Raw genomic sequence first — 25,726 nt, forward strand, 5'->3', positions numbered from 1 at the left:
TTTCTTAGTCCTGGTGTCTTTTTCTTCCTACAAGTTCCACTAGAGGGCAGCATCACATGCTGGGGTGTAGTGGTGCTTCAGTCTTAGGTGTCGCTGCACGAACTCTTGATGGAGGCCTGACTGAGCTCACCGATGACTTTTGACGATGACTTGACAGTTTATATTTTCGAATTCTTTTGGGAGATTTTAAAAGACATTTTAGATTATAACAAACATGAAAGAAAGATAATTTGTTCATTAACACACTAACAAATGTACTTTATTACAATTACAGTATATCATTCATTACATAAAAAGATTATTGTCTTTGTACAAGGATAGATTATGTGTAATTACATTGAAAGGAGGTTTTATATTGCTTGGGGTGCACAAATGAGTCAAATCACATTAAGGTAACTTAATTTTTCCTTTCTAAGATAAGATAAATTTTATTGATTCCCAGGGAAAATTCTGTTTGCTATAGGGCACATTTCTCAAAGGATACATTATCTTTTAACTGTTAGTAAGTGCAAAATATGGATTTATAATTTGTTATAATGCAATCACATGACATTACTATTCTGTCTCATGTTAAATCTGCAGACACTACAGCACCCACACCACAAGGTATGAGAAACATTTTTTTGTGATCATAAACAGGGGGATTTCCTGTGCTCAGAAACAGCAAGTGTGCACACTGTCCACACAAGTACTCACTCGCATGATGAATTGTAATGGCCTTGCTGCATGTTAGTGTCACGCCGGCGGGGAGGCGAACAAGGAAGCAGGCGAATCGCAGCAAGGAGTTAGGGAAACGTGGGTTTTAATGGAGGGACGGACAGGTACGGACACCACAACGAGACACTACAATGACAGATCTAGGGAATACAGACTGAGACTCGGACTAAATACACAAGACTAGGTAACAGAACGAGCTACAGGTGGGAACAATTAGGGCGAAACAGGAGGTAATGAGATGGGCGTGGCACACATCGGGAGCGGACGGAGCGGGGCGTGACATAACCCCCCCCCAAAGGCGCGCACACCGGGCGCGCCAGGGAGGAGGCGACGGACGGGACGAGGGAACAGGACCTGAAAGACAAAACAGAACGTCAACCAAACCCAGGAAACAGGACGGAGACGCAAAAGACGAACAGGGACGAAACGAAGGACAGGACCTGACAGAGAACAGGGAAGGCGGAGAGACAGACCCAGAAGGGAGACACAGGGGGAACACCCACAGGCGACACGAAAGGGCCAGGGGTGCCAAAAGGAGGGACAAAGGGACCAGAAGGAGAAACAGGCGGGACGAACGGAAAGGGAGGAGGAACAAGGGGAGCACGAAAAGGCCCAAGCGGGCGACGGGCAGCGGCCGGAGGGGCCGCAGGGGAGAGGGAGAATGGAGCAGGAGGGGACCACCCAGGGACCAAGGGGACGGGACGAGGGAGTGACGGAGGGGACCAGGAGGGAGCAGGAGGGAACACCAGGAAAGGCAGGCAGGAGGGGGAAGCCGCGGCAGGCGGAGGCGCAGCCGGAGCCGGCGAAGGCGCCGTCCGACGCCAAGCCGGAGCAGGGGGGCCCGGAGGCGGCCGACCGGGAGCCGGAGGCGGGACCGAGGACCGGCACCCAGGAACCAGGGGGGGACCCGGCGGCGACCGCCGACCCCGAGGCGCAGGACCCGCAGGCAGCCACCGAGCCACAGCTAGGGGCCGAACGGGCGAGCCAGGGGGCAGGGCGGGCGGGACCCAGGCCCGACGCCTGTGTCCCCGTCCCTTACGGGACACTGACAGGCGGGGTCCTGGGTGGTGTCGGTCTTGCCGGGGTAAGGGAGAGGGAGTCTCAATGGAGGTCCATAGGGCAATCCCAGAGGGATCCCATTCCAGGCCTTCCTCCTCCCCGGAGGAAGGAGCGGCAGCCAAGCAGTGTGGGACCTCCTCGGGGACAATGAGCAGGTCTGGGGGAAGTCGAGGCAGGGCCTCAGGTGAGGTCACGGGCAAGACAGGAACGGCGGCCTCAGGTGGGGCCGCGGGCAGGACTGGAACGGCGGCCTCAGGCGGGGCCGCGGGCAGGACGGGAACGGCGGCCAGCTGGACAGGCGCCGCAGGAGGAGCGGCGGCAGCAGGCCGCATACGGAGCAGCTGCCTCAGGGTTTCTTCTACCCCGGCTAGCTGTGGGAGTGGGGAGTCAGGGGCTGCCCTGGCAAACTCCCTGCGGAGTTGCTCCAGGAGCGGAGCTGCCTCCGGGGAGTCTTTTCTGGCGGGTTCGCCAACCACCCGCCAGTACTGTTCCTGCAGGACTCGAAACCTGCTGCTCTCCTCCAGACAGGGCTGTGGTTCCGGGACCCTGTGGGATGCTGCAGCAGGCAGATCCGGTGCCGGCAGAACAGGCAGTTCAGGTGCCGGCAGGATGGGCGTTGCCCTCCCGCGGCCAGCAGGGGGCGCCGTCGCGGGGCAGAACCCCCCCCCAAAGGCGCGCACTCCGGGCGCGCCAGAGAGGGACACCCCGGCGGGCGCCACCAGCACGCGGCCAGCAGGGGGCGCCTCGGCGGGCGCAGCCTCCACGCGGCCAGCAGGGGGCGCCTCGGCGGGCGCCACCAGCACGCGGCCAGCAGGGGGCGCCTCGGCGGGCGCAGCCTCCACGCGGCCAGCAGGGGGCGCCTCGGCGGGCGCCACCAGCACGCGGCCAGCAGGGGGCGCCTCGGCGGGCGTAGCCTCCACACGGCCAGCCACCGGGACTGTAGGTAAGCCAGGCAGGACAAGCGGGTCCAATGGGACAGACGGGTCAGGCAGAACAGGAGGTGCCGCTGACAAGGCGGCGGAAGCTGCAGCAGGCGGTGCCGCAGGCAGAGCGGCGGCAGCTGCAGCAGGGAAGACAGGCAGGATGAGTGGCGCCGCTGACGAAGCGGCGGAAGCTGCAGCAGGCGGTGCCGCCGGCAGAGCAGCGGCAGCTGCAGCAGAGAAGACAGGCAGGACTGGCAAGTCGAGCGGTGCTGCTGGCATCGCGGCGGCTGCCGCAGGCGGGGTTGCAGGCAGCACAGCCGCGGGCAGATCGGCGGCGGCAGCAGGCAGCGCAGCCGCGGGCAGATCGGCGGCGGCAGCAGGCAGCGCAGCCGCGGGCAGATCGGCGGCGGCAGCAGGCAGCGCAGCCGCGGGCGGATCGGCGGAGGCATCAGCAGCAGGTGATGCCGCGGGCAGATCCGGAACACGCAGGTCCGGAGCCGGCAGGAAGGGTGCTGAGCGTGTGGGCGCCCTCCCTTTCAGGGCTTTGGGAACCCGGGGAATGCCGTCCAGTACGGCGCGAATTCCGCCTGGCCCCAGACGCTCCGGATGCGAGCCGGCCAGGCTCGTAGCAACGGTGTCCTCAAAGGCGGGGAGGAGATAGCAGGCTCCTATGAAGAGCGACGGAGTCTCTTCCTGGTGCTTCTCCCTTTGCTTGGCGAGCCGGCGTTGTAGCCGACGGAGGTACTTCCGGGCTTTGGTCAGGGGGTAGTCCTGCCCTGACGGGCGCTCCTCCCGGAGCAGGTCCCGGCCCCGGCTAGCCAGCTCCAGGGCTACCGGGTCCTGCTGTACCTCGGGCTGGGCATGCCAGTATACGAAGTCCTGCAGCAGTCCGAGCCGGCGGTGCTCGGACTGCTGCTTCGTATCTTCCGAGAGATCTGTCATTCTGTCACGCCGGCGGGGAGGCGAACAAGGAAGCAGGCGAATCGCAGCAAGGAGTTAGGGAAACGTGGGTTTTAATGGAGGGACGGACAGGTACGGACACCACAACGAGACACTACAATGACAGATCTAGGGAATACAGACTGAGACTCGGACTAAATACACAAGACTAGGTAACAGAACGAGCTACAGGTGGGAACAATTAGGGCGAAACAGGAGGTAATGAGATGGGCGTGGCACACATCGGGAGCGGACGGAGCGGGGCGTGACAGTTAGCATGAAACGTTTGATTTTAAACAAATTCTCCATGTAACAATCCACTACATGCCACAAGTTTTCCGCACCAATGGAGACGGGAATGTGCATCTCAGCTGATGTGCATGGCTATTCCTGAAACTCCAAAGCTCAAACGACAGTATCTGTCCAGTGTTGTGAAGAGCAGAAATGTGACAATAACAATAAGTTCTATTTAAATAGCACCTTTCTAAAGCTCTAGGCCACTTTACGGAAGATTTCTTTAAAGACTGGGTGATGTGTATAGCTGCGAAGAATAAAAACTTGGAACCAAGGAATTGTGAAATACACAGAACATGCAGAAAAAGTTAAGCAACACTGTACATTTGGGTATAATGGCAAGAAGCTAAAAAGTCTGTAGAACTGTACAGACAGTGGGGTAAAATAGCAAGAAATTATGCAGATGTGAGAAAGCATGTAAGGGTATTTTTAGTCATTAAAACCGGTATGATGTCATTGGCTGAGGTAATACTTTTTTCAGCTTGGCTCTGAAATATATACAGTAAGGCCAGTAAAATGGTGACATTGCCGACATGGACCATTCCAAAGTTTGGGGCTCTGGTTCTAAAAGATGAGCTCCCACAGAAAGAAGACCAGCAGCAGATGGACAGGTGCATAAGGATGAAGATGGTCTAGGAGGTAAGAAGGGGCGTGGTGACAACCACAAGAAGGCGGAGTTTGAATTGCAAGGGGACAGTTATGGGAAACAGAGGTGGGTAATTCAGGTCCGGAGAGTAAAAGTCCAGACCACGATTTTGTTTCAACCAACCAGTTAAGTACTCTTCATACTCAACTGGTTGGTTGAACTTTTTCTCTCTGGGACTAAATTACCCATCTCTGATTGGAAGCTGGTGTAGTTGTTGAAGAATAGAAGTGATTTGGGTGGGTTTCCTAGTATGAGTCAGTAACTGGACTGTTGAATTTACGATCAACTGCAGCTTCTTTATATAACTGCAACTCCTTTGCAATGCAATATTTGCACTACATTGCACTATATTGTATATTTACATTGCACTGGCAGCATAGTGGTGCGATGGTTGGCACTATCAACTCACACCTCTGGGACCAGGGTTTGAACCCCTGCCAGGGTTCCGCGTGTGTGGAGTGTCATCCTCTGGTTCCCCTCCACCACAGTCCAAAAACATGCTGGGGCTGATTGGAGTTACCAAATTGCCCATAGGTGTGTGTGTGCCCTTTGATGGGTTGGTGCCCTATCCTGGGTTGTTTCCTGTCTTGCACCCATAGGTTCTAGACCCCCATGACCCTGAACAGAAGAAGCAGTTTCAGAAAATGGATGGGTGAGTGTGTGTGTGTGCGTGTATATACACTCACCTAAAGGATTATTAGGAACACCTGTTCAATTTCTCATTAATGCAATTATCTAATCAACCAATCACATGGCAGTTGCTTCAATGCATTTAGGGGTGTGGTCCTGGTCAAGACAATCTCCTGAACTCCAAACTAAATGTCAGAATGGGAAAGAAAGGTGATTTAAGCAATTTTGAGCGTGGCATGGTTGTTGGTGCCAGACGGGCCGGTCTGAGTATTTCACAATCTGCTCAGTTACTGGGATTTTCATGCACAACCATTTCTAGGCTTTACAAAGAATGGTGTGCAAAGGGAAAAACATCCAGTATGTGGCAGTCCTGTGGGCGAAAATGCCTTGTTGATGCTAGAGGTCAGAGGAGAATGGGCCGACTGATTCAAGCTGATAGAAGAGCAACTTTGACTGAAATAACCACTCGTTATGACCGAGGTATGCAGCAAAGCATTTGTGAAGCCACAATATGCACAACCTTGAGGCGGATGGGCTACAACAGCAGAAGACCCCACCGGGTACCACTCATCTCCACTACAAATAGGAAAAAGAGGCTACAATTTGCATGAGCTCACCAAAATTGGACAGTTGAAGACTGGAAAAATGTTGCCTGGTCTGATGAGTCTCGATTTCTGTTGAGACATTCAAATGGTAGAGTCAGAATTTGGCGTGAACAGAATGAGAACATGGATCTATCATGCCTTGTTACCACTGTGCAGGCTGGTGGTGGTGGTGTAATGGTGTTGGGGATGTTTTCTTGGCACACTTTAGGCCCCTTAGTGCCAATTGGGCATCGTTTAAATGCCACGGCCTACCTGAGCATTGTTTCTGACCATGTCCATCCCTTTATGACCACCATGTACCCATCCTCTGATGACTACTTCCAGCAGGATAATGCACCATGTCACAAAGCTCGAATCATTTCAAATTGGTTTCTTGAACATGACAATGAGTTCACTGTACTAAAATGGCCCCCACAGTCACCAGATCTCAACCCAATAGAGCATCTTTGGGATGTGGTGGAACGGGAGCTTTGTGCCCTGGATGTGCATCCCACAAATCTCCATCAACTGCAAGATGCTATCCTATCAATATGGGCCAACATTTCTAAAGAATGCTTTCAGCACCTTGTTAAATCAATGCCACGTAGAATTAAGGCAGTTCTGAAGGCGAAAGGGGGTGAAACACCGTATTAGTATGGTGTTCCTAATAATCCTTTAGGTGAGTGTATATATATAGCCATAATTTTACTCATATTTATTGTCTTATTTAAGTGCCTTCATTTGTATTTGTGCTTAATTTGTGTATACTTTGTTTACTTTGCATATGACAATTAACTTTAGAATCTAAATACCATTTGAAAAGTGCTATAATAATACAAATGAGCAGTAGTAAATAAATGGAGCAGGACTGCTGTATCATGAAAATAGGGAGAGGAATGGAGATGGTCGATGCTGAGTAAATGAAAGATGTTTCAGTTATGGGGTTAATACGAGTTGGGGGAAGAAAAATAACTCTAAGGTTATGAACTGTATTGGAAGTAGAGACTGCAAAGCCATCTGAGAGATGGGGATCCTTATGAAGACCAGACTTGAACCCAACCAGGGTATCTATGTCTTTTCACAATGTAATTAACTTAAAGAAATAGAACCCATTCAATGTATAATGACTTTTGAGTTTTGTATCCCTCCATGAATCACTACCTTATCATGGTGGAGGGGTTTGTGTGCCTTTGTGATCTTAGGAGCCATGTTGTCAGGGACACTTGGCCCTAGTAGGATATCCCATGGCAAATTTGGTCCTAGATGTGGCCCCGCCCAGACTAGGGAGACCAGGGCAAGTGCCTGTTGGCCGGACCTTTACCCATGATGCTCGGCCAGGCATAATCTGAAGAAAGAACATGCGTTCGCCCTCCTGTGGGCCCACCACCTGCAGGGGGAGCCATGAGGGTAAGGATTGAGATTTGGTGGCAGTCAAAGGCATGAGCTTTGGCAGACCAGTCGTTGGCTACCTATTCTGGCTGTAGGAACATGCAATGTAACCTCTGTAATGGGAAAGGAACCGGAGTTAGTGTGGGAGGTAGAGCGATATGGAATAGATATTGTTGGGTTCACTTCAACACATGACTTGGGCTCTAACACCAAACTCTTGGAGGGGGGCTGAACTCTATTTCATTCTGGATATGCCCTTAGTGAGAGGTGCCAGGCAGGTGTGGGTTGACTTGTGGTCCCCCGGTACAGCACCATTATGTTGGAGATTACACACTTAGACTCGGGGATGGGCTTTGACTGTTGTCTGTGCGTACATGCCGAACGCCAGTTTGGAGTATCTCACCTTCTTGGAGACCTTGGATGGGGTGCTGGAAGACCCTCCCTTCGGGGGCTCCATTGTTCTACTGGGGGACTTTAATGATCACATGGGTAATGACAGTGAAACCTGGAAGGGTGTTAATAGCCTGCCCGATCTGAACCCGAGTGGTGCTCTGTTATTTATCTTCTATGCTATCAATTACAAACCATGTCTGAACATAAAGGCATTCATAAGTGTAACTGGCACTAGAGCACCCTAGGCTGCAGCTTGCTGATGGGTTTTGTAAATATATCTTTGGATCTGAAACTGCATGTCTTGGACATTTAGGTGAAGACAGAAGTTAGCTGTCAACTGATGGTGAGATGGAATAGATGGTGAGGGAAAATGCCGGATAGACCTGGTAGACCCAAACGCATAGAGTTGGTATGCTGGGAGTGTCAGGCAGAGCCCTCTGTCTGAGAGATCTTCAACTTGTACTTCTGGCAACTTCTTGTACTTCTGTACTTGAGGCAGCTGTGCTGGTGCCAGTCAATGTGGCAACACGCATTGGGGCACTTTGCAGCTGAGTGTGAAGCGGCTAGGATGAGGATCAGCACCTCCATGCCTGAGGTCATGGTTCCTGACCAGAAAAAGGGTGGCTTACCCTATCCATGTTTGGGATGAGTTACTGCCCCAAGCAGAGGAGTTCCAGTATCTTGCAGTCTTGTTCACAAGTGAGGGAAGTAGGGAACTGGATATTGACTGGCGGATTGGTACAGCATCAGCAGTTATGTGGGTAGAAAGGTGAGCTAGAATGCAAAGCTATCAATTTATCAGTCAATATACGTTCCTACCCTCACCTATGGTCATGAGCTTTGGGTAGTGACTGAAAAAAAAGATCGTGGATAGAAGCGACAGAAATGAGTTTCCTTCACAGAGTGTCTGAGCTTAGCTATAGAGATAGGGTGAGGAGCTTGGACATTTGGGAGGAACTCAAAGTAGAGCCATTGCTCCTCTGCATCTAAAGGACCCAGTTGAGGTTGTTTGTGCATCTATCTATGATGCCTCCTGAACACCTCCCTTAGGCATATTTAACCAGGAGGGGCAGACCCAGGACATACTGAAGAGATTATATGTCTTGGCGGGCCTGAGAACACTTTGGTATTCCCCCTGAAGAGCTGGAGGAGGTGACTGGGGAGAGGAAGGTCTAGGAATTCCTGCTTAGACTGCTGCCCTGGTGACCCAGACCCAGATAAATGGCAGTAGGTTGAGTGCTAAGGCAGATTTGGGTATCATCTGTATATAAATGAAATGGCAAACCATGTTAACAAATGACAGAACCACAGGGGAATCTGCAGATGATAAATCAAATGGGACCTAAGACAGACCCTTCAGGGACGCCTAGGGTGGCTAATTTAATGTCTGAAGCATAACAAGACCTGAACTGTTAAGAAAAAAGCTTTTAAAAAACTTTACAGTAATACCTGCAATTCCACCCATTACTGTAATGTGAAAATGCTTTCAAAGCCCAATGTCAGATCATCCCTAAAAAAATATTTATGAATCGAAGAGCAAAACAGAAAGCTAAAGGTCAACAACATCAAAATCACTGCACAAAAAAGGCAGAAACCTATTCATTCCACTTCACCAATCAATGCATTGAATTGACAAGGCCATTTAAACAAACCTAACATGCATGAGAGATGAGAGAGATAACGCTTCTCTGCAGAAACACCAGTGATGTGTTTCATGCTGCAATGGACACATTTTCCTGCATTGTCAAGACTGAATTTGATGGTAGAGTGGGTTAGGATCAGTAGAGCAGACAGTGCCTGGTGTGCACTCATCTGTGTGAGGGGGGAAAGCCAACATGCCACAAGAAGAAAAGAAAAGATCGTATAGCAGCTGGGTGAGTCTGTACAGACATTTAAGTCACAGAGAATGAAAAAATTTGAGCAAACAGAAGAAGTTAAGGTGATCATATAAACTCAGACATGCAATCAAGCAACTTTGGTGGTCAATAAGTTAATGAGCAAAACCTGAATAGTACTATAAAACTTCATGGGTAAAAAAAAATAATCCAAAAGATATGACTTCTAGAATGCTAACAAATTCTCCCCAAACGAGCTTGATGGGCCGAATGGCCTCCTCTCGTTTGTAAATTTCTTAGGTTCTTATGTTCTTAAAAATTCAAATAGCCAGGTTTTCTTAGGAAACAATGCCTAGACAGAGAGATGTTCCATATTTAAATTGATATGATGATTAGATTGTTGCTAGGTTTAATATAGAGTCCAAGTTCTTGTTAGTTGGTTTGCTGAGGAAGAGAGCTTTATCTGTGAGCGAGCAGCAGTTAAAACTTTGGTGTCTAGGGATGGCCTCACAGTGGGAATAAATGGGATAAATGAAGAGCCAAGTGGAAAATAAGGTGGCTTGGTGGTCAACGTATCACCAGGGTTTTCACCTGGAGTCTAAAGACATGCAGGTGGGATGATAGAACATCTGTCTATAAACAGACATGGCAGTATCAGGCAATATGATGATGACTGACAGACAAGCCTCGCCATAGAGTGCCCATTTGCAAGGATTCTAAATTTTGCCATGTAATGTCATTTGTACCAATACAATAAAACTGTGTACTTCCCGCAGACTTAAAGAACACATAATGATGAAGAATAATAGATAGCAATAACAGAATAGTGAACAGTATACATACAATATATACAAAGACATACAAGTAGGACAAGTTGCTGAGGTTTAAAATGACAGTAATTAATCAATAACAGTGGTGTCCACTATGCTCAGTAGATACTGGCTTTATGCACCTTCTGCCATTATTTTCACAAGCTTCCTGTGGATGAAAGATTGCTGTAACCTTTTACTCGCGGGAGAAAAAACATATTTTAAGATACTTAAAGTGTAATTGTATATTTTTGTATTCCGATTAATTAAGATTGATAGGATGTAGAATTATTTAACATGTGTTCATTTATAAGATGTATTTTTAGTTTATTGGAGTGCTAACTTGGGGAGTTGAGTAGCTCAGCAGGTTAGGGTCAGAAAATTGTGGGTTCGAAACCTGTAGTGATTAGAGTAGGTATTCTATCACAGGGCCCCTGATTGTGGCCCTTAACCCCAATTGCTCCAGGGAGTGGCTGACCCTGCTCTTTGAACCTCACTTGTCTGCAAAAGCGTCTGCTGAAAAAGTAAACACACGTAAATAATTATCGGTCCATCCTGTTTCAGTAACTATTAATTCAGCTGAGTGCAGCAGTGCTATTCTTATCATTAGATAAATTAAATATGCAATATCAGCAGATTTTAACAAAAAATAGAATTTGCAATATCGAAAATGAAGTCAAGCCTTTTGCAGGCATTAAAAGGTATTCTGCAATTCACTGTCCAAGTTGATAATATGCTTTACTGGTCTGCATACATGGTTGCCATGAGAACAAAGTTCTAATTGATGTAATGTTTTCTGACTTCCTGACTTTTGCTTGCTTTGTGGTCACTGTGTCCCTTTTCTTCTTCTTTTGCTTCATTTTAAGACAATAGAGAAACTGAACAACGATACGTCTGTACAGTCCATGCGTTTCCAAAACTGTTTATGCATTGCAAGGGGATTGTGTGCTTGGGGCCCATCCTAGGAGGAACAGGCAAGGGATGGGGGGGCCACACACTGTACAGGCAATTTAGAGAAATCTTTACTGCATGTCTTTGGACTGTGGGAGGAAGTCAGAGCACCCAGAGGAAACCCACACGTGGGTGTGGAGAACATGAGAACACTGCTGCTGTGAATGAAGACAAGAGGACAGACATATACGCTGCAGTCATTCATTTAGCAGATCCTTGTGATATAAAGACCCTTAAAATGTAAAGTGAGGAATGTTAATTAAAGCAGCAAAATGCAGATATACAGATATAAGAGACTACATGATATATAGTACTGTACAAAAGTCTTAGGCAGTCACAGAAAACGATCTTCAAGTTGGTGTAAAACTATGATGTTATGTCTGTTGACGTGTGTCAGCGTAGCCATTTCCGAACCTCTCCTAAAAATACACCCATGTATTTTTTTGGCTCGACCATTACCCTATGTTGTTTGACTAATCAATATACCATTGACTTATTTAACAAATCAAGTTAGTTAATTGATAAAGCAAACTGAGAAATTTAATAAATACATAGAATGACTGGGGTGTCCCTGATGAGAGTTTTAGGAACTGAAACAAAGTTAGGCATCCAACAAGATACCAGTAACTTTTTGGAAAACAGATGAAATTCTCTATTTTTTGTGTTACTGTTAATTTGCATATGTTATAATGTTAAATTGTTTTTTTTTTTCTCTGAGAAAATATACAATCACTACTAAGATGAATAGCTTTAAACATTTTCTTTGACTGCCTAAGACTTTTGCACAGTACTGTAATTACATTACTTAATGCTAAGGGTATCTGAGCTATAAATTGCTTTTATTACAGTTATCTTTGTTCACACACACGCTACAAGTAAGCAATAACCTTGTTTGTGCATTAATACGAAGCCTTCCTTTGTTCCACTATTCTTCCCAATCTTGACATTGTGTGATAGGGATCATCCCTTATTTACAGAGTTAGGCCCGGGAGCGACACCTTGAGATGTTCTGCGAAGTTTTAAACAATAGTTTCCCTGAGTTATGCAGTAATCCAGCTGCTCCTGAAAGACCTATCATTGCCTCAAAAATGTGTTCATCTGTGCACACTGCTTCCGCACTTCTTGTTGTGTGTGAGCCCTGTTCAAGCACTGTGGGGGCAGGTGCGGATTGTATGCAGAGCAGAATTATTGTAGTTTTTTTAGTCCAAGTAAAAAATCAAAATATTCTCCATCTTAATTTTTTAAAACAACTTGGAGATCATCCAGGATCACTAACCTGCAGGCCTGCACCATTGTCAAGTCGCCACGCCGCCACGCAGTCAGTCTTTGGACTAAGACATCAATCCTAGGATCAGGTAATCAAAGTCTGCAGGCAGCTTTCATGGGGACCCTGTGTCCCTGGTTTTAGAACACAGTAAGAGGGACCCACCAGTTAGAGTTTAAGGGATCTAGAATGCTGGTTCTAATGAAGTGAATGTAACTGAAATGATAACATGCTATCCTAAAATTGTTAGACAGAAATGTTTGCCAGACTGATTCAGGAAAAATTGTAACCAGTAGGGTTGCTTGGATCGAGTACCATTAGGTTACATTTCGGTACTTTTTCTGACTGCATTTCAAGACTCTCAGTTATGCGCTTACTGTGCGCATGTTAAATATGTAATACACTGCAGTGTTTTGCGAAAGTTCACACCCATACTTGGTGATTCCATTGCCTGATGACTTAGATGATAATTATAAGGAGTTAGGTCAGATTGGGGACGCACCTCTCCAGAAATGTCACTAATTGTTGTGGCGACACAGATTGCAGGATCTAAGATCGGTCTGCTTGGTAACATTCACTTTTTATGAGACCAAAGAAGGCTCCCAACGTCTCAGTTTGAAAAGATTCCAATTAGCAATTAAAAGATATAGGACAGTTTGTCAAGCCTGCTATTCCTTGGTTAAATGGACTATTGATCCCACCACTGGAAAAGAATATTCAAGTCTTGTGCAGGAGCGGAATATTGCAAACCCTGTAGCTGCCTGACCTGACCTACCCAGGCAGTACACCTGACTGGTGGAGGAACATACAGTGCTCACAAAAGGTCTTGGGACCTTTGCTTAATTCAGTAAAAATGTTGCAAATTTATTGGTTTTGCAACAAAAGTCCATTGACTAATAACGTTTAACATATCTGCACGTCTTCCACACAGACATTCTCTTTGGTAATGCTTTACATAAACTACACCTTCTTAAGGCCTTTATAATAATATAAATAATTATATTTGGAATAATTTACCATCAGCAATAAAACTGTTAACAAATGTTAGGGTCTTTAACTCCCAGGTGAAAAAATGGCTGAAACAAAAACAAATCTATGACCACTGATGTTTTATATTACTTAATTTATACTAATTTCTTGAGTGTGTGTGTGTGTGTGTATGTATGTGTGTGCGTGTGTGTGTCACTTGATAATTGCTGTTATTGTCTGTTCTTAAAAGTCCAACCAAGGACTAGGTTTGCAAATTAGCCTTTGGCTAGAAAACCTTTGTACAAAACAACGGTTGCATTGTTTTCACGTGTAACATTGTCTTTTGTGCTGTCCTTGCTCAATAAATCCAATAAATAAAAATAATGCATTCATAAAACATTCAGGGGACCTTCATGATGCATTCATGATACATTCATAGCATGGAAGTATGCTTTAATATCCTAACACCCCTTAATAGCTTCAATATACATAGATATCAAACATTACAATACTATATAATTATAATTGTTATTATGGCATCATGTATAGAGTGACTCATTCAGTTCTGTTCTTGCCCTGTTGCTATTAATTGCAATTAATAAAGAATAGTCACTGGCTCCCAAAAGGATACTAAACACACATCTTATGTCATTGCAAAGGTGTCACTATTTAAAAAGTGCCCAATGAGACTGCTTCTCAATTAACTTTTTAACTCAGAACAGCTCTTTTATAACTATAATTTGGGTTTCAATTTATTACTACTTGAATGTTTTACTTATTAAAACTATTGGTTGTTTGTAATGCGATATATATTTGGTAAACAAGTGAATAAAGTAATTATTTTTGTTATAAAACCAATACATTTGCAATGTTTTTAGTGAACTATGCAAACATTTCAGAGACTTTCTGTATGTATGTCATACGTTCACACATCCCAGAGTCAGTCAATTTGGAGCTTTTAGCTGTACCGAGAGGTGCAGGATTATTTGTAAGTACAACATGGGATTGGCAAAGACTGCCGCTACACTACCGGTGTACCGGTCACTCCTAAGAGCGATTACACACCTCAGAACCCTCACTGCCCACTTCGGCCTGATGCAGTGGAAGGAACTCAGTCAGTGGCAAAACAATTGTCAGTGTGTGTGTGTGTGTGTGAGCTGAATTATTGTAATTTCGAAGTCCAAGTACAAAATAAAAAACTGACTAATCTGAACTAATCTCCCTCTGAAATTTCTACAATAGTCCAACACATCAGACAACAATTCTACCCACCAAGTGAGGGTGCCACATCTGTACTGTCACAGATATGATTAATAACACAATCCTTCTGCAGGGAAAAATCTGTTGCTTCTTATTTACAATAGAAGGACTGGTAATTTCAAACTCTAATACTAATTTATAATTTAAGTAAAAGAAATGTAAATGAAAATGGTGTAGAGGTTCAGAGGAGCCAGACTGGACTGGGATTAAAATTTGGCCCTGGACTTTTTGCCCATGCAGGCACACCACACATACATTATGGGGGGGGGGGGGGGGTTACTCGGGAAGGTAGCCCCACCTACCCCTAAGGTTACAGGGTCTGTGTGTCTTTTTCATGTACTGTGTTTGCATCCTCTTCTGCCTAAACTTTGGCAAAGAGTGTGAGTAACTGCTGCAAATTATTGAACTTGATCTGGTGTCTCCTGGGCCCCAGACTAGGTTCTATATTACTCCAACCCTAAAGCAATAAAGCCTTTTCAGAAAATATGTGGATTAACTGTTGATTTTCGCTACTGTTTTTCTGAAAAAGTTGTTTTTCGCTAAAATGTTTCTCCGTCATTTTCTCGTCTTCATCTGTAACTATATATATTTATAGGATAAAAATATTATCCTTCAACCATGATGGATAATATCATGGATGGATGAAAATCATATTATAAGTAGGCACTGTAATAGGCCTACCCTTTGTTGTCTGTATTTAAACGCCAGGAGTATTAGGAATAAAATTCATGATTTAGAGGCTCTTATCTCATCGGACTCTTATGATATTATAGCAATAACTGAAACGTGGTTGAGTGATAAGGATGGACAAGAATATAATATGGATGGTTACACATTGTTCCGTAAAGACCGTATAGGTAAGAAGGGAGGTGGTGTTGCAGTATATGTAAAGGAAAACTTGCAGGCAAGGGAGCTTACTGATATAAGTAAAAGTACGGAAGCTATATGGGTAAAATTAGATGCTACAAACTCAAATAGCCTAATTGTCGGTGTTTGTTACAGAGCACCCAATGTAGCTGCTGAGGAAAGCAGATTGTTATACAGTGATATTAGGATTATGAGCAATAAAAATGATGTGGTAGTTATGGGTGATTTTAATCTACCGGGGATGCAGTGGGACATTGTTGCTGGCTCTTCTGAAAATGAACTTGACATGGTGGAATTAGTACAGGATTGTTTTTTTACTCAGTTTGTTAACACCCCTACCAGGGGAGATGCCATTCTTGATCTTGTTTTGTCTAATAACCAGGACAGGATTGGTAAATTAGATGTTTTAGAACCACTTGACAGTAGCGATCATAACATGGTTAAATTTGAGGTTAAGTTTAGTGCCCGAAGAGCAAAGTCCAAATTAAAAATATATAATGTTAGGAAGGCTAACTTCAATTGTATGAGATTAAAACTAGAAACTGTGAACTGGATGGAGTTAATTAACAAAACTGTTGAAGAGGCATGGGAATTTTTTAAAAGCACATTATTGCAAGTACAAGAGGACTTCATACCTGTTTCTAGCAAGAATAAATCTAGGAAATTGCAACCTAGGTGGTTTAATAGGGACATAAAGTATAAAGTAAGGAGGAAAAGGGCTTTGTTCCAGAGATGGAAAATAACTGATGATGACATAATAAAGCAAGAGTATCTAAATCTACAGGCTGAATTAAAAAATGACATTAGACGAGCTAAAAGGAATGTCGAAAGGAAGATCGCATTGGAGGCTAAGGATGACGTTAAAAGTTTCTTCCAGTATTTTAACTCTAAAAGAGCTCTAAAAGCTGAAATCACTAATCTGCAGGATAGTAAGGGTCTTATAATTGAAAACGACATTGACATAGTAAATGAGTTCAATGATAGTTTTGCACGGGTATTTACTGTTGAGGACACTAGTAACTTACCAGTTCTTATTACTAATCCAACATCGTCTATAACTAATATATATATAACTGAAGCTGATGTTTTGCAAAGCCTAGCTAAGCTCAAAATAAATAAATCACAGGGCCCTGATGGCATCTTACCTATAGTGTTAAAAGAGATGAGGGATATTATTTGCCGACCCTTAACATTACTGTTTCAAAAATCCTTATCTGAAGGTGTGGTACCTTCTGATTGGAAGCATGCCAACATAACGCCCATTTTCAAAAAAGGGGATAGAAGTAATTTGTCAAACTATAGGCCAATCAGTCTAACTTGTATAACTGGTAAAGTTATGGAGGCTATAATCAAAGAGAAAATGGTAGATTACCTGGACTCAAATAACATTTTGAGGGATAGCCAGCATGGATTTAGGAGAGGTAGATCCTGTTTAACAAATCTGTGGAGTTTTTTGAGGAAGCTACTCAGGAAGTTGATGATAAGAAGGCCTATGATGTCATCTATTTAGATTTCCAAAAGGCTTTTGATGTTGTTCCCCACAAGAGGCTCTCACTTAAACTCAAAGCGACAGGTATTTTAGGAACTGTAGCGACTTGGATTGATAACTGGTTAACGGATAGGAAGCAGCGAGTAGTTATAAGAGGCTCGATGTCACAGTGGGCCTGCGTTCATAGTGGGGTACCGCAGGGTTCAATTTTAGGACCACTTTTGTTCCTTATTTACATAAATGATATAGACACCAATATATACAGTAAACTGGTGAAATTTGCAGATGACACCAAGGTGGGTGGTGTAGCAGATACTGAACTAGCGGCTCAGCAGCTACAGCGGGATCTTAATTTAATTAGTGACTGGGCTGACACCTGGCAGATGAAATTTAACATAGACAAATGTAAGGTACTCCATGTAGGGAGCAGAAATATAAAGTACAGGTATTTTATGGGACCTACTGAAATAAAGGTAGCTGATTATGAGAAAGACCTTGGTGTGTATGTTGATGCTTCCATGTCTCATTCTCGCCAGTGCAGGGAAGCAATAAAAAAGGCCAATAGGATGTTGGGGTATATCTCCAGGTGTGTGGAGTTTAAGTCAAGGGAGGTAATGCTAAGATTATACAATTCCTTGGTGAGACCTCACCTAGAATATTGTGTACAGGTTTGGTCACCATATCTTAAAAAGGACATAGCGGCCTTAGAAAAGGTGCAGCGTAGGGCCACAAGAATGATTCCTGGTCTTAGAGGAATGTCATACGAGGAAAGGTTATTTGAGCTAAATCTGTTCAGCCTCAAGCAAAGGAGACTGAGGGGGGACATGATCCGGGTCTATAAGATTCTAACAGGTTTGGATGCTGTTCAACCGAATAGTTACTTCAGCATTAGTTCAAATACAAGAACTCGTGGCCATAGGTGGAAATTAGCGGGAGAACATTTCAAACTGGATTTAAGGAAGCACTTCTTTACACAGCGTGTAGTCAGAGTATGGAATAGTCTTCCTGATAACGTAGTGCAAGCTGAATCCTTGGGTTCCTTTAAATCAGAGCTAGATAAGATTTTAACAACTCTGAGCTATTAGTTAAGTTCTCCCCAAGCGAGCTCGATGGGCCGAATGGCCTCCTCTCGTTTGTATATTTCTTATGTTCTTATGTTCTTATGTTCTTATGACATCCTTGTCCGTCATGTTGTACAGCAATATAACTAACCACATTTTCAGGGTCATTATAATAACCTTGACGATAAAGTTAAATGTCTCAGCCTCCTTCTCAAATGAGGAACACTACAATTTGAAAACTGATATAGAGACAAGACCACTATTTCGTTTTGAGTCAATTCCTTGCACGTATGTCCAGCCAAGTCAACCACCTTTCCATATAGGCCTCTATATATATATATAAACAACTTTGGGTGGGAAAAAAAATTGCAACAAACTAACCATAGGCCTCTCTCTCTCTCTCTATATATATATATATATATACATATATATATACACTCACCTAAAGGATTATTAGGAACACCTGTTCAATTTCTCATTAATGCAATTATCTAATCAACCAATCACATGGCAGTTGCTTCAATGCATTTAGGGGTGTGGTCCTGGTCAAGACAATCTCCTGAACTCCAAACTGAATGTCAGAATGGGAAAGAAAGGTGATTTAAGCAATTTTGAGCGTGGCATGGTTGTTGGTGCCAGACGGGCCGGTCTGAGTATTTCACAATCTGCTCATTTACTGGGATTTTCACGCACAACCATTTCTAGGGTTTACAAAGAATGGTGTGCAAAGGGAAAAACATCCAGTATGCGGCAGTCCTGTGGACGAAAATGCCTTGTCGATGCTAGAGGTCAGAGGAGAATGGGCCGACTGATTCAAGCTGATAGAAGAGCAACTTTGACTGAAACAACCACACGTTACAACCGAGGTATGCAGCAAAGCATTTGTGAAGCCACAACACGCACAACCTTGAGGCGGATGGGCTACAACAGCAGAAGACCCCACCGGGTACCACTCATCTCCACTACAAATAGGAAAAAGAGGCTACAATTTGCACGAGCTCACCAAAATTGGACAGTTGAAGACTGGAAAAATGTTGCCTGGTCTGATGAGTCTCGATTTCTGTTGAGACATTCAAATGGTAGAGTCAGAATTTGGCGTAAACAGAATGAGAACATAGATCCATCATGCCTTGTTACCACTGTGCAGGCTGGTGGTGGTGGTGTAATGGTGTGGGGGATGTTTTCTTGGCACACTTTAGGCCCCTTAGTGCCAATTGGGCATCGTTTAAATGCCACGGCCTACCTGAGCATTCTTTCTGACCATGTCCATCCCTTTATGACCACCATGTACCCATCCTCTGATGGCTACTTCCAGCAGGATAATGCACCATGTCACAAAGCTCGAATCCTTTCTTGGTTTCTGGTTTCTTGAACATGACAATACACTCACTATATATACACTCACCTAAAGGATTATTAGGAACACCATACTAATACGGTGTTTGACCCCCTTTCGCCTTCAGAACTGCCTTAATTCTACATATATATATATCAGGGAAATTGTAGTAAAAAGTACTTTTGGAGGAAAAAACAACTTTCCGAGTAACCAAGAATTGCGAAAAATTAATGATAAAAGTAATAATGGATTTTCATAGGCATGTGCTTGTATGGCAAATTCGTAAAAGGACTATATGAATATAAAGACCTAAATAGATTCGATTGAAAGAAAAATCTTTCAGGTACAACTATTTTTTAAAGTTTATTACATCTGATAACGTCACAATTACATCTTTTGTAGAATTGGCTGTTTTGGCAACAAGAGCCAGACAGGTTTGTGCTCAAGTTTATGTTTTTGACAGGCATTTCCTGTGGCTGTGGTTAACCCATTTCCCCCTTAGCCAAATGTTCCTCAAATTGCAAATGCTTGTCGGATGCAGATGTATTCTAACAAGGCGAAAGGTGTCCAAAACTCATTTAATCGGGGTAAGAAACTCAGCTTTGTTATTGTTCTGTTTGGAAACATTGTATTAGGCCTAAACACAATGTCTGGGTTGTACTTTACACAAATCGGCATATTAGGAAGTAAAAGAAATGAAGTACTGTGACACCCAATATCATTAATTTATAATTGTGTTGCAATTATATATAAAAATGTCTGGAGGAAATGCTCATTTCATGGAACCATTTTTTGAGCTAGGATAATTAATCGTTGTTTTATGCTTTTACATATATGTAGTGATCATACAAAGATGGTTCATGAGTACTGCGTACATCACAGTTAAACCGAATGATTTACTGGGTTCAGGAAAATCCGTGAGAAGAAAGACTAAAGTAAATTTATAAATAGCGATGCTTTTGATTTGGCTGACCGTTGTTTCACTTCAGCAGTTACCGATCAACGGGGGAAATAATCGTCGCACCACTGAAGGATATTGCCAAGGGTCCGTTACACTGTGAATGAACAGTTACATATGCAGCAGAAATATCGGTAGAGAAATCTTAATTTATTTTCTTATTGGTGAATTGATCATAATATTATCAAGCTATTATTAATTTGTATGTCTGAAAAAATAGAGAAGCATTTTTTTGACAGATCTGGTTGCGGAAGAATGCATACTATCTCCTTTTTGTTTTTTAAAATATGTCTTTACACTGTAATTTTATAAGCAGTTTAACAACGATTGTTTTATAACTTTACAGGGGGAAAACGGTAGTTGGTATTAATAAAGTCAAAGACGACATGTTCATTGTGTGCCCGTAGATCCATTTACCTGTCTGTCATACGATGTATCTATAGGAACTGCGGTTTGCGACTGCATGCCAGGATAGCTTTTCTAAATATATAGTTAATGTAATTTTAATTAGGAATATATTTCTTATATCCAAGGCTGGATAACGTAAACATGTCAAGTTATGATGCAACTTTTTCGGTTTCCATGAACAAGATCTCTGAACTAGATTATGCTGCTCACCATTGCTCTCTCTCTCTCTCTCTCTCTCTCTCGCCATTCTCTGGTGCAACGATCTGTCCAAGAGACACTAGGGCGATAGAATTCAACTAACATTAAGTATACATAATGAAATATTTGATTACATTTCATTAAACGTAAAAGGGCAAAATATTTAAGCGGGTGGACGTGAAAGAATTAATTGAGGGATTTGAACGAAATACACAGAATCAATTAACCGAAAAAGAGCCATGATTAAAGAGATCCGAAGGTGTTTGATCCCAGATTCACTTTTCAGCCTGAACTGTTTCATTAACGGCGTTTTCACACCTATAGTTCGGTCTCTCTGTTTTGTTTTTTTTACTTTCACACACTTTCTGTTCAGTTGACCTGTAAAGTCCTCTCTCCTTCAGCCATAGACTGAAAAATTTGAAAACTTCAGAGTTTTATGAGTCGTTTCTAGGAGCTGAGAGATGTAATCATCTGCTTATATTTCAAGAAGGCATTGTACCTCATTGCTAGACCAAGTAAGACCTCAGTTCGTTCCTCCTTCCCTGGCTAACTGTTCTGCCTAATCCCAGAATGCAAAGCACATCTGGCTACGGGAGCTGTTTAGCTCAAATTCATGAAGGACACCTGGAGGCTGGGTTGAACTGGGGTCGAATCTCATTCGGACCACAAACAAACAGCTCTAGAATTCGTTTGGGACCAGACTGAGACCACCTCCTCTCAAGAGTCTGGATCCGCTTGTTTTGGTCTGTACCATTGGATTACTATGTTCATGCCTGCCCCAACGAATTGCACCAGGGGGGAAATCGAACCAGAGTTTGTTTTAACTGGACTAAAAAGTGCTGGTGCTAAAACGCCCTTAGACATCATGACTTGGTGTCATATCACTTCTTTTCGCAGTTTAGGAAGTCAGAGGTAGTGAAGCAGGAATGTGGTGAGATACAGATAAAAAAAAAAGGAATCAAAATATTTTCCCCCACATTAATCAAATGAAATAACAACAGCACTTGGCTATTAACAAGGCCATTATTTTAGCTTAAAAAGGGTCAAATTAACTATATTTGTAGCCAGTTAATTAAGAATTAATTATCTGCTTTCAAACTGCTACTAAGTGTAGTTTCCTTTGGAAGAAAGCAGCTAGTCCCCTGTTGGAAAAAAAAGCAGCACAGACTGGCATGATGTCCATGTTGGTGTATGCTGGTTAGTGCTGGTTTGGTGCTGGTGTAGCTGGTGAACATGAAAATGTAACCCCCCCCTCACCCACCCGCATGTGACAAATTCTACCAGAGGGGCTCTGTGGGGCCCAGAATGAACCTAACTCAAAATCATATTACAAAACATTGGAGGTACATTTACGGCATTTGGCTGACACCCTTAGCCAGAGCAAAACAATGTATACATGCAAAAAACGATGTATACATGCAAAAAAACGATATATACATGCAAACAGCAGAAATGAGACATAATACCTCATTGCTAGACCAAGTAAGACCTCAGTTCGTTCCTCCTTCCCTGGCTAACTGTTCTGCCTAATCCCAGAATGCAAAGCACATCTGGCTACGGGAGCTGTTTAGCTCAAATTCATGAAGGACACCTGGAGGCTGGGTTGAACTGGGGTCGAATCTCATTCGGACCACAAACAAACAGCTCTAGAATTCGTTTGGGACCAGACTGAGACCACCTCCTCTCAAGAGTCTGGATCCGCTTGTTTTGGTCTGTACCATTGGATTACTATGTTCATGCCTGCCCCAACGAATTGCACCAGGGGGGAAATCGAACCAGAGTTTGTTTTAACTGGACTAAAAAGTGCTGGTGCTAAAACGCCCTTAGACATCATGACTTGGTGTCATATCACTTCTTTTCGCAGTTTAGGAAGTCAGAGGTAGTGAAGCAGGAATGTGGTGAGATACAGATAAAAAAAAAAGGAATCAAAATATTTTCCCCCACATTAATCAAATGAAATAACAACAGCACTTGGCTATTAACAAGGCCATTATTTTAGCTTAAAAAGGGTCAAATTAACTATATTTGTAGCCAGTTAATTAAGAATTAATTATCTGCTTTCAAACTGCTACTAAGTGTAGTTTCCTTTGGAGGAAACCAGCTAGTCCCCTGTTGGAAAAAAAAGCAGCACAGACTGGCATGATGTCCATGTTGGTGTATGCTGGTTGGTGCTGGTTTGGTGCTGGTGTAGCTGGTGAACATGAAAATGTAACCCCCCCCTCACCCACCCGCATGTGACAAATTCTACCAGAGGGGCTCTGTGGGGCCCAGAATGAACCTAACTCAAAATCATATTACAAAACATTGGAGGTACATTTACGGCATTTGGCTGACACCCTTAGCCAGAGCAAAACAATGTATACATGCAAAAAACGATGTATACATGCAAAAAAACGATATATACATGCAAACAGCAGAAATGAGACATAATACCAGAAATTCTACCCAGAGAATTAGATGATTGATGGTGACCAAGGCATCCATTTTAAGTGACCTTTTAATTAAGTTACTCTTGCACCTGTTTTTTGCTTCTTATCATGCCCGTAGATATGCATATTCAGAATGCATCTACCTAAAAATGAACAGGGTTGCACACGATTGCATCAGTGCTCTCACGTGTCCTCTGTGTTCAATTTAATAAAAACTCATGCCTTTAGCTAAAGTTAGTTTTCTTATTCTGACTGGTTTTTCATATATTTCTTGGAACTGGCTGAGTGACATGGTTGTTTTATACATCACATGCTATATTTTCACATGTTGGTTTAGAACTATTATAGCCTGGGAGTGATGCTTACCACATTTTTACTTTTTTTCGTGTTCCTTTTTCTGTGTAAGGCTGAAACATTGTGTTTGCTGGAAATGTCTTGTAGTATTTTATATTTTTCTTTCATGCAAATAATTTCATTTGTATGAAAGTCATTAGCAGGCTATGTATAAAGTATCTTGCTCGATACAATGACAACAGCCATTCATTTATAACACAGGATTTTTAACAATTAATTTCATGACTTCATTCTTTTTTATTCAGTATTTTTTTCAGCTGAGTTTTAAGTTCATGTAAACAAAATTTGGTATTTAGGAATAATTTGACAACCAAAGCGTAGTATGTTTCTTCTATTGCTAGTTTTGCCAGTATTAATGGTATTACATTTCTGCTATATATATAGTTTTTTAAAAGGGCATAAATGTAACCTTAGGTGCAAAAATGAATGGAGATCACTGTGTAACAGACTGGGTTCTTTGTCTGGTGTTAACGCAATACAGTTTTTTGTTGTTCTGACGTGTCTTTATGCTGTCTGAGCTACGGTTTGCACAACTCTGCTTATTCACAACCGCGGCTACAGAGCAGTTAACGTTTGTAGCTATTTTAGAGCTACCCCTGCTTGATTCACCAAAAAGACGAGTGGAGCTCTAACGGATGTCAAACACAGTCACTTAAAGCTGGGCCTCCTGACAGGGTTTATATTCAGTTGTGAAGTTTCTCTCTATATCAGTTTTTCATGCATATAAATAGTTCAGTTGGGTGTTACCTCCCGAGCAATGGCTGCTTACAGTGCGATATATTTGAAATGTATGTCAAGTTTTCACTTTGCGAGGTATTGCAAGGGTATATAATTTTTCTCTGCTTTTGTTACACTTCCTTTATAAAAGAACAAGTATTTAGTACACATATACCTTTGTTTTCCCCCTTTACGATCATAGCCATAACTGGTGAACATTTAATCAGCTATGACAATAAACCAGTCAAAATCAAGTGTGGTATCTGATCTAGTACAGGAGCAATTTGACTTGTACCCAGTCACTGCAGATCTTTAGTATGCTGAACTCCATGCTTATAATAGCTAGCTGCCAGAGACAGTGAACTCCACAGGCCAATTAAATTCTATTCACAAAAACAGACAAACCATGCTGGCTTCTCAGGTCGATGTTCTGGGGTAAGAAATGATGAAGACAGCAAATAGAGGGAGGGGGATGACACACACGACGCTGGACATCGCAGGGAACTCAACGCTGAAGCAGTTCGTCATTCCCAAGAAGAGACGGCCACCAGGGACAAGTAAAAAAAAAAAAACTAAACTACGCAGCACTACGACAGACTACACATCTACACTAATTCGGTTAATTTATCAGAGAGATTAAATTGCCACACATTTTACATTCATTCCTTAAAGGGATTTCTTCTACTGAACAGCAGTTTTGTCCGTTTGTCACACAGCAGCATTCAGTATGGTTCTTATCACACGATCACATAAACGCAGATATCACCACATGAAGAGCACGGGTGTTGCTCCCTCACTTTCACTTTGTGTACATTTTTTTTCAGGCTTGCTTGAACCCTGTCTGACAGAAAGTAGGGAATACTGCTGTATTCTGTCAATACTCACCAACTCCAGGCTAGATCAAACACCAGACTTCTTCTTGTCCTGGGAGTGCCACCGTGTGCAGCTGGTCAACAATGAAGAGCTTCTGGGGCAGTTTTTGGAAAAAAGGTCAATATAACTTAAAATCATTCTGGTTTTCTTTCCATTTTTTCTGGACTTAATATATGAATGAATATAGCATATTGCTCTGTGTGGCCTAAAGTGTACAAGTGAGTCCTGCTACAACATAACTAACACATTCCTGAAAAACCTTGTGTTCACTAAAATCGCACCCTAAAATACACATATCCAATTGGAAAAACACGGTTAGGGGAATGTGACTGAAAAACATAGTAAATTATGCCAAACAAAATTAATTAAATTGG

General features: G+C 43.2%; 1 protein-coding gene across 5 annotated transcripts in view; it reads left to right on the top strand.

The window, feature by feature from the left end:
- The first annotated feature begins 4,432 nt into the window (after positions 1-4,432).
- The window catches only part of tex15 (testis expressed 15, meiosis and synapsis associated), a 30,592-nt gene continuing 9,298 nt past the window's right edge, over positions 4,433-25,726 (top strand). For 2 of the 5 annotated variants that reach the window (XM_072714849.1, XM_072714852.1), the window contains exons 1-4: positions 19,913-20,002; positions 20,408-20,507; positions 24,901-25,036; positions 25,304-25,469. In XM_072714849.1, the coding sequence (XP_072570950.1) occupies positions 24,922-25,036; positions 25,304-25,469 (281 nt within the window). In that variant the 5' untranslated portion in view covers positions 19,913-20,002; positions 20,408-20,507; positions 24,901-24,921. Of the gene's footprint in view, positions 4,572-5,177; positions 5,231-19,912; positions 20,003-20,404; positions 20,508-24,900; positions 25,037-25,303; positions 25,470-25,726 lie in introns of those variants that run through there. The other 3 variants (XM_072714851.1, XM_072714850.1, XM_023795855.2) reach the window with 3 other exon arrangements.

Source organism: Paramormyrops kingsleyae, chromosome 7, assembly GCF_048594095.1.
Source record: "Paramormyrops kingsleyae isolate MSU_618 chromosome 7, PKINGS_0.4, whole genome shotgun sequence".
NCBI lineage: Eukaryota > Metazoa > Chordata > Actinopteri > Osteoglossiformes > Mormyridae > Paramormyrops > Paramormyrops kingsleyae.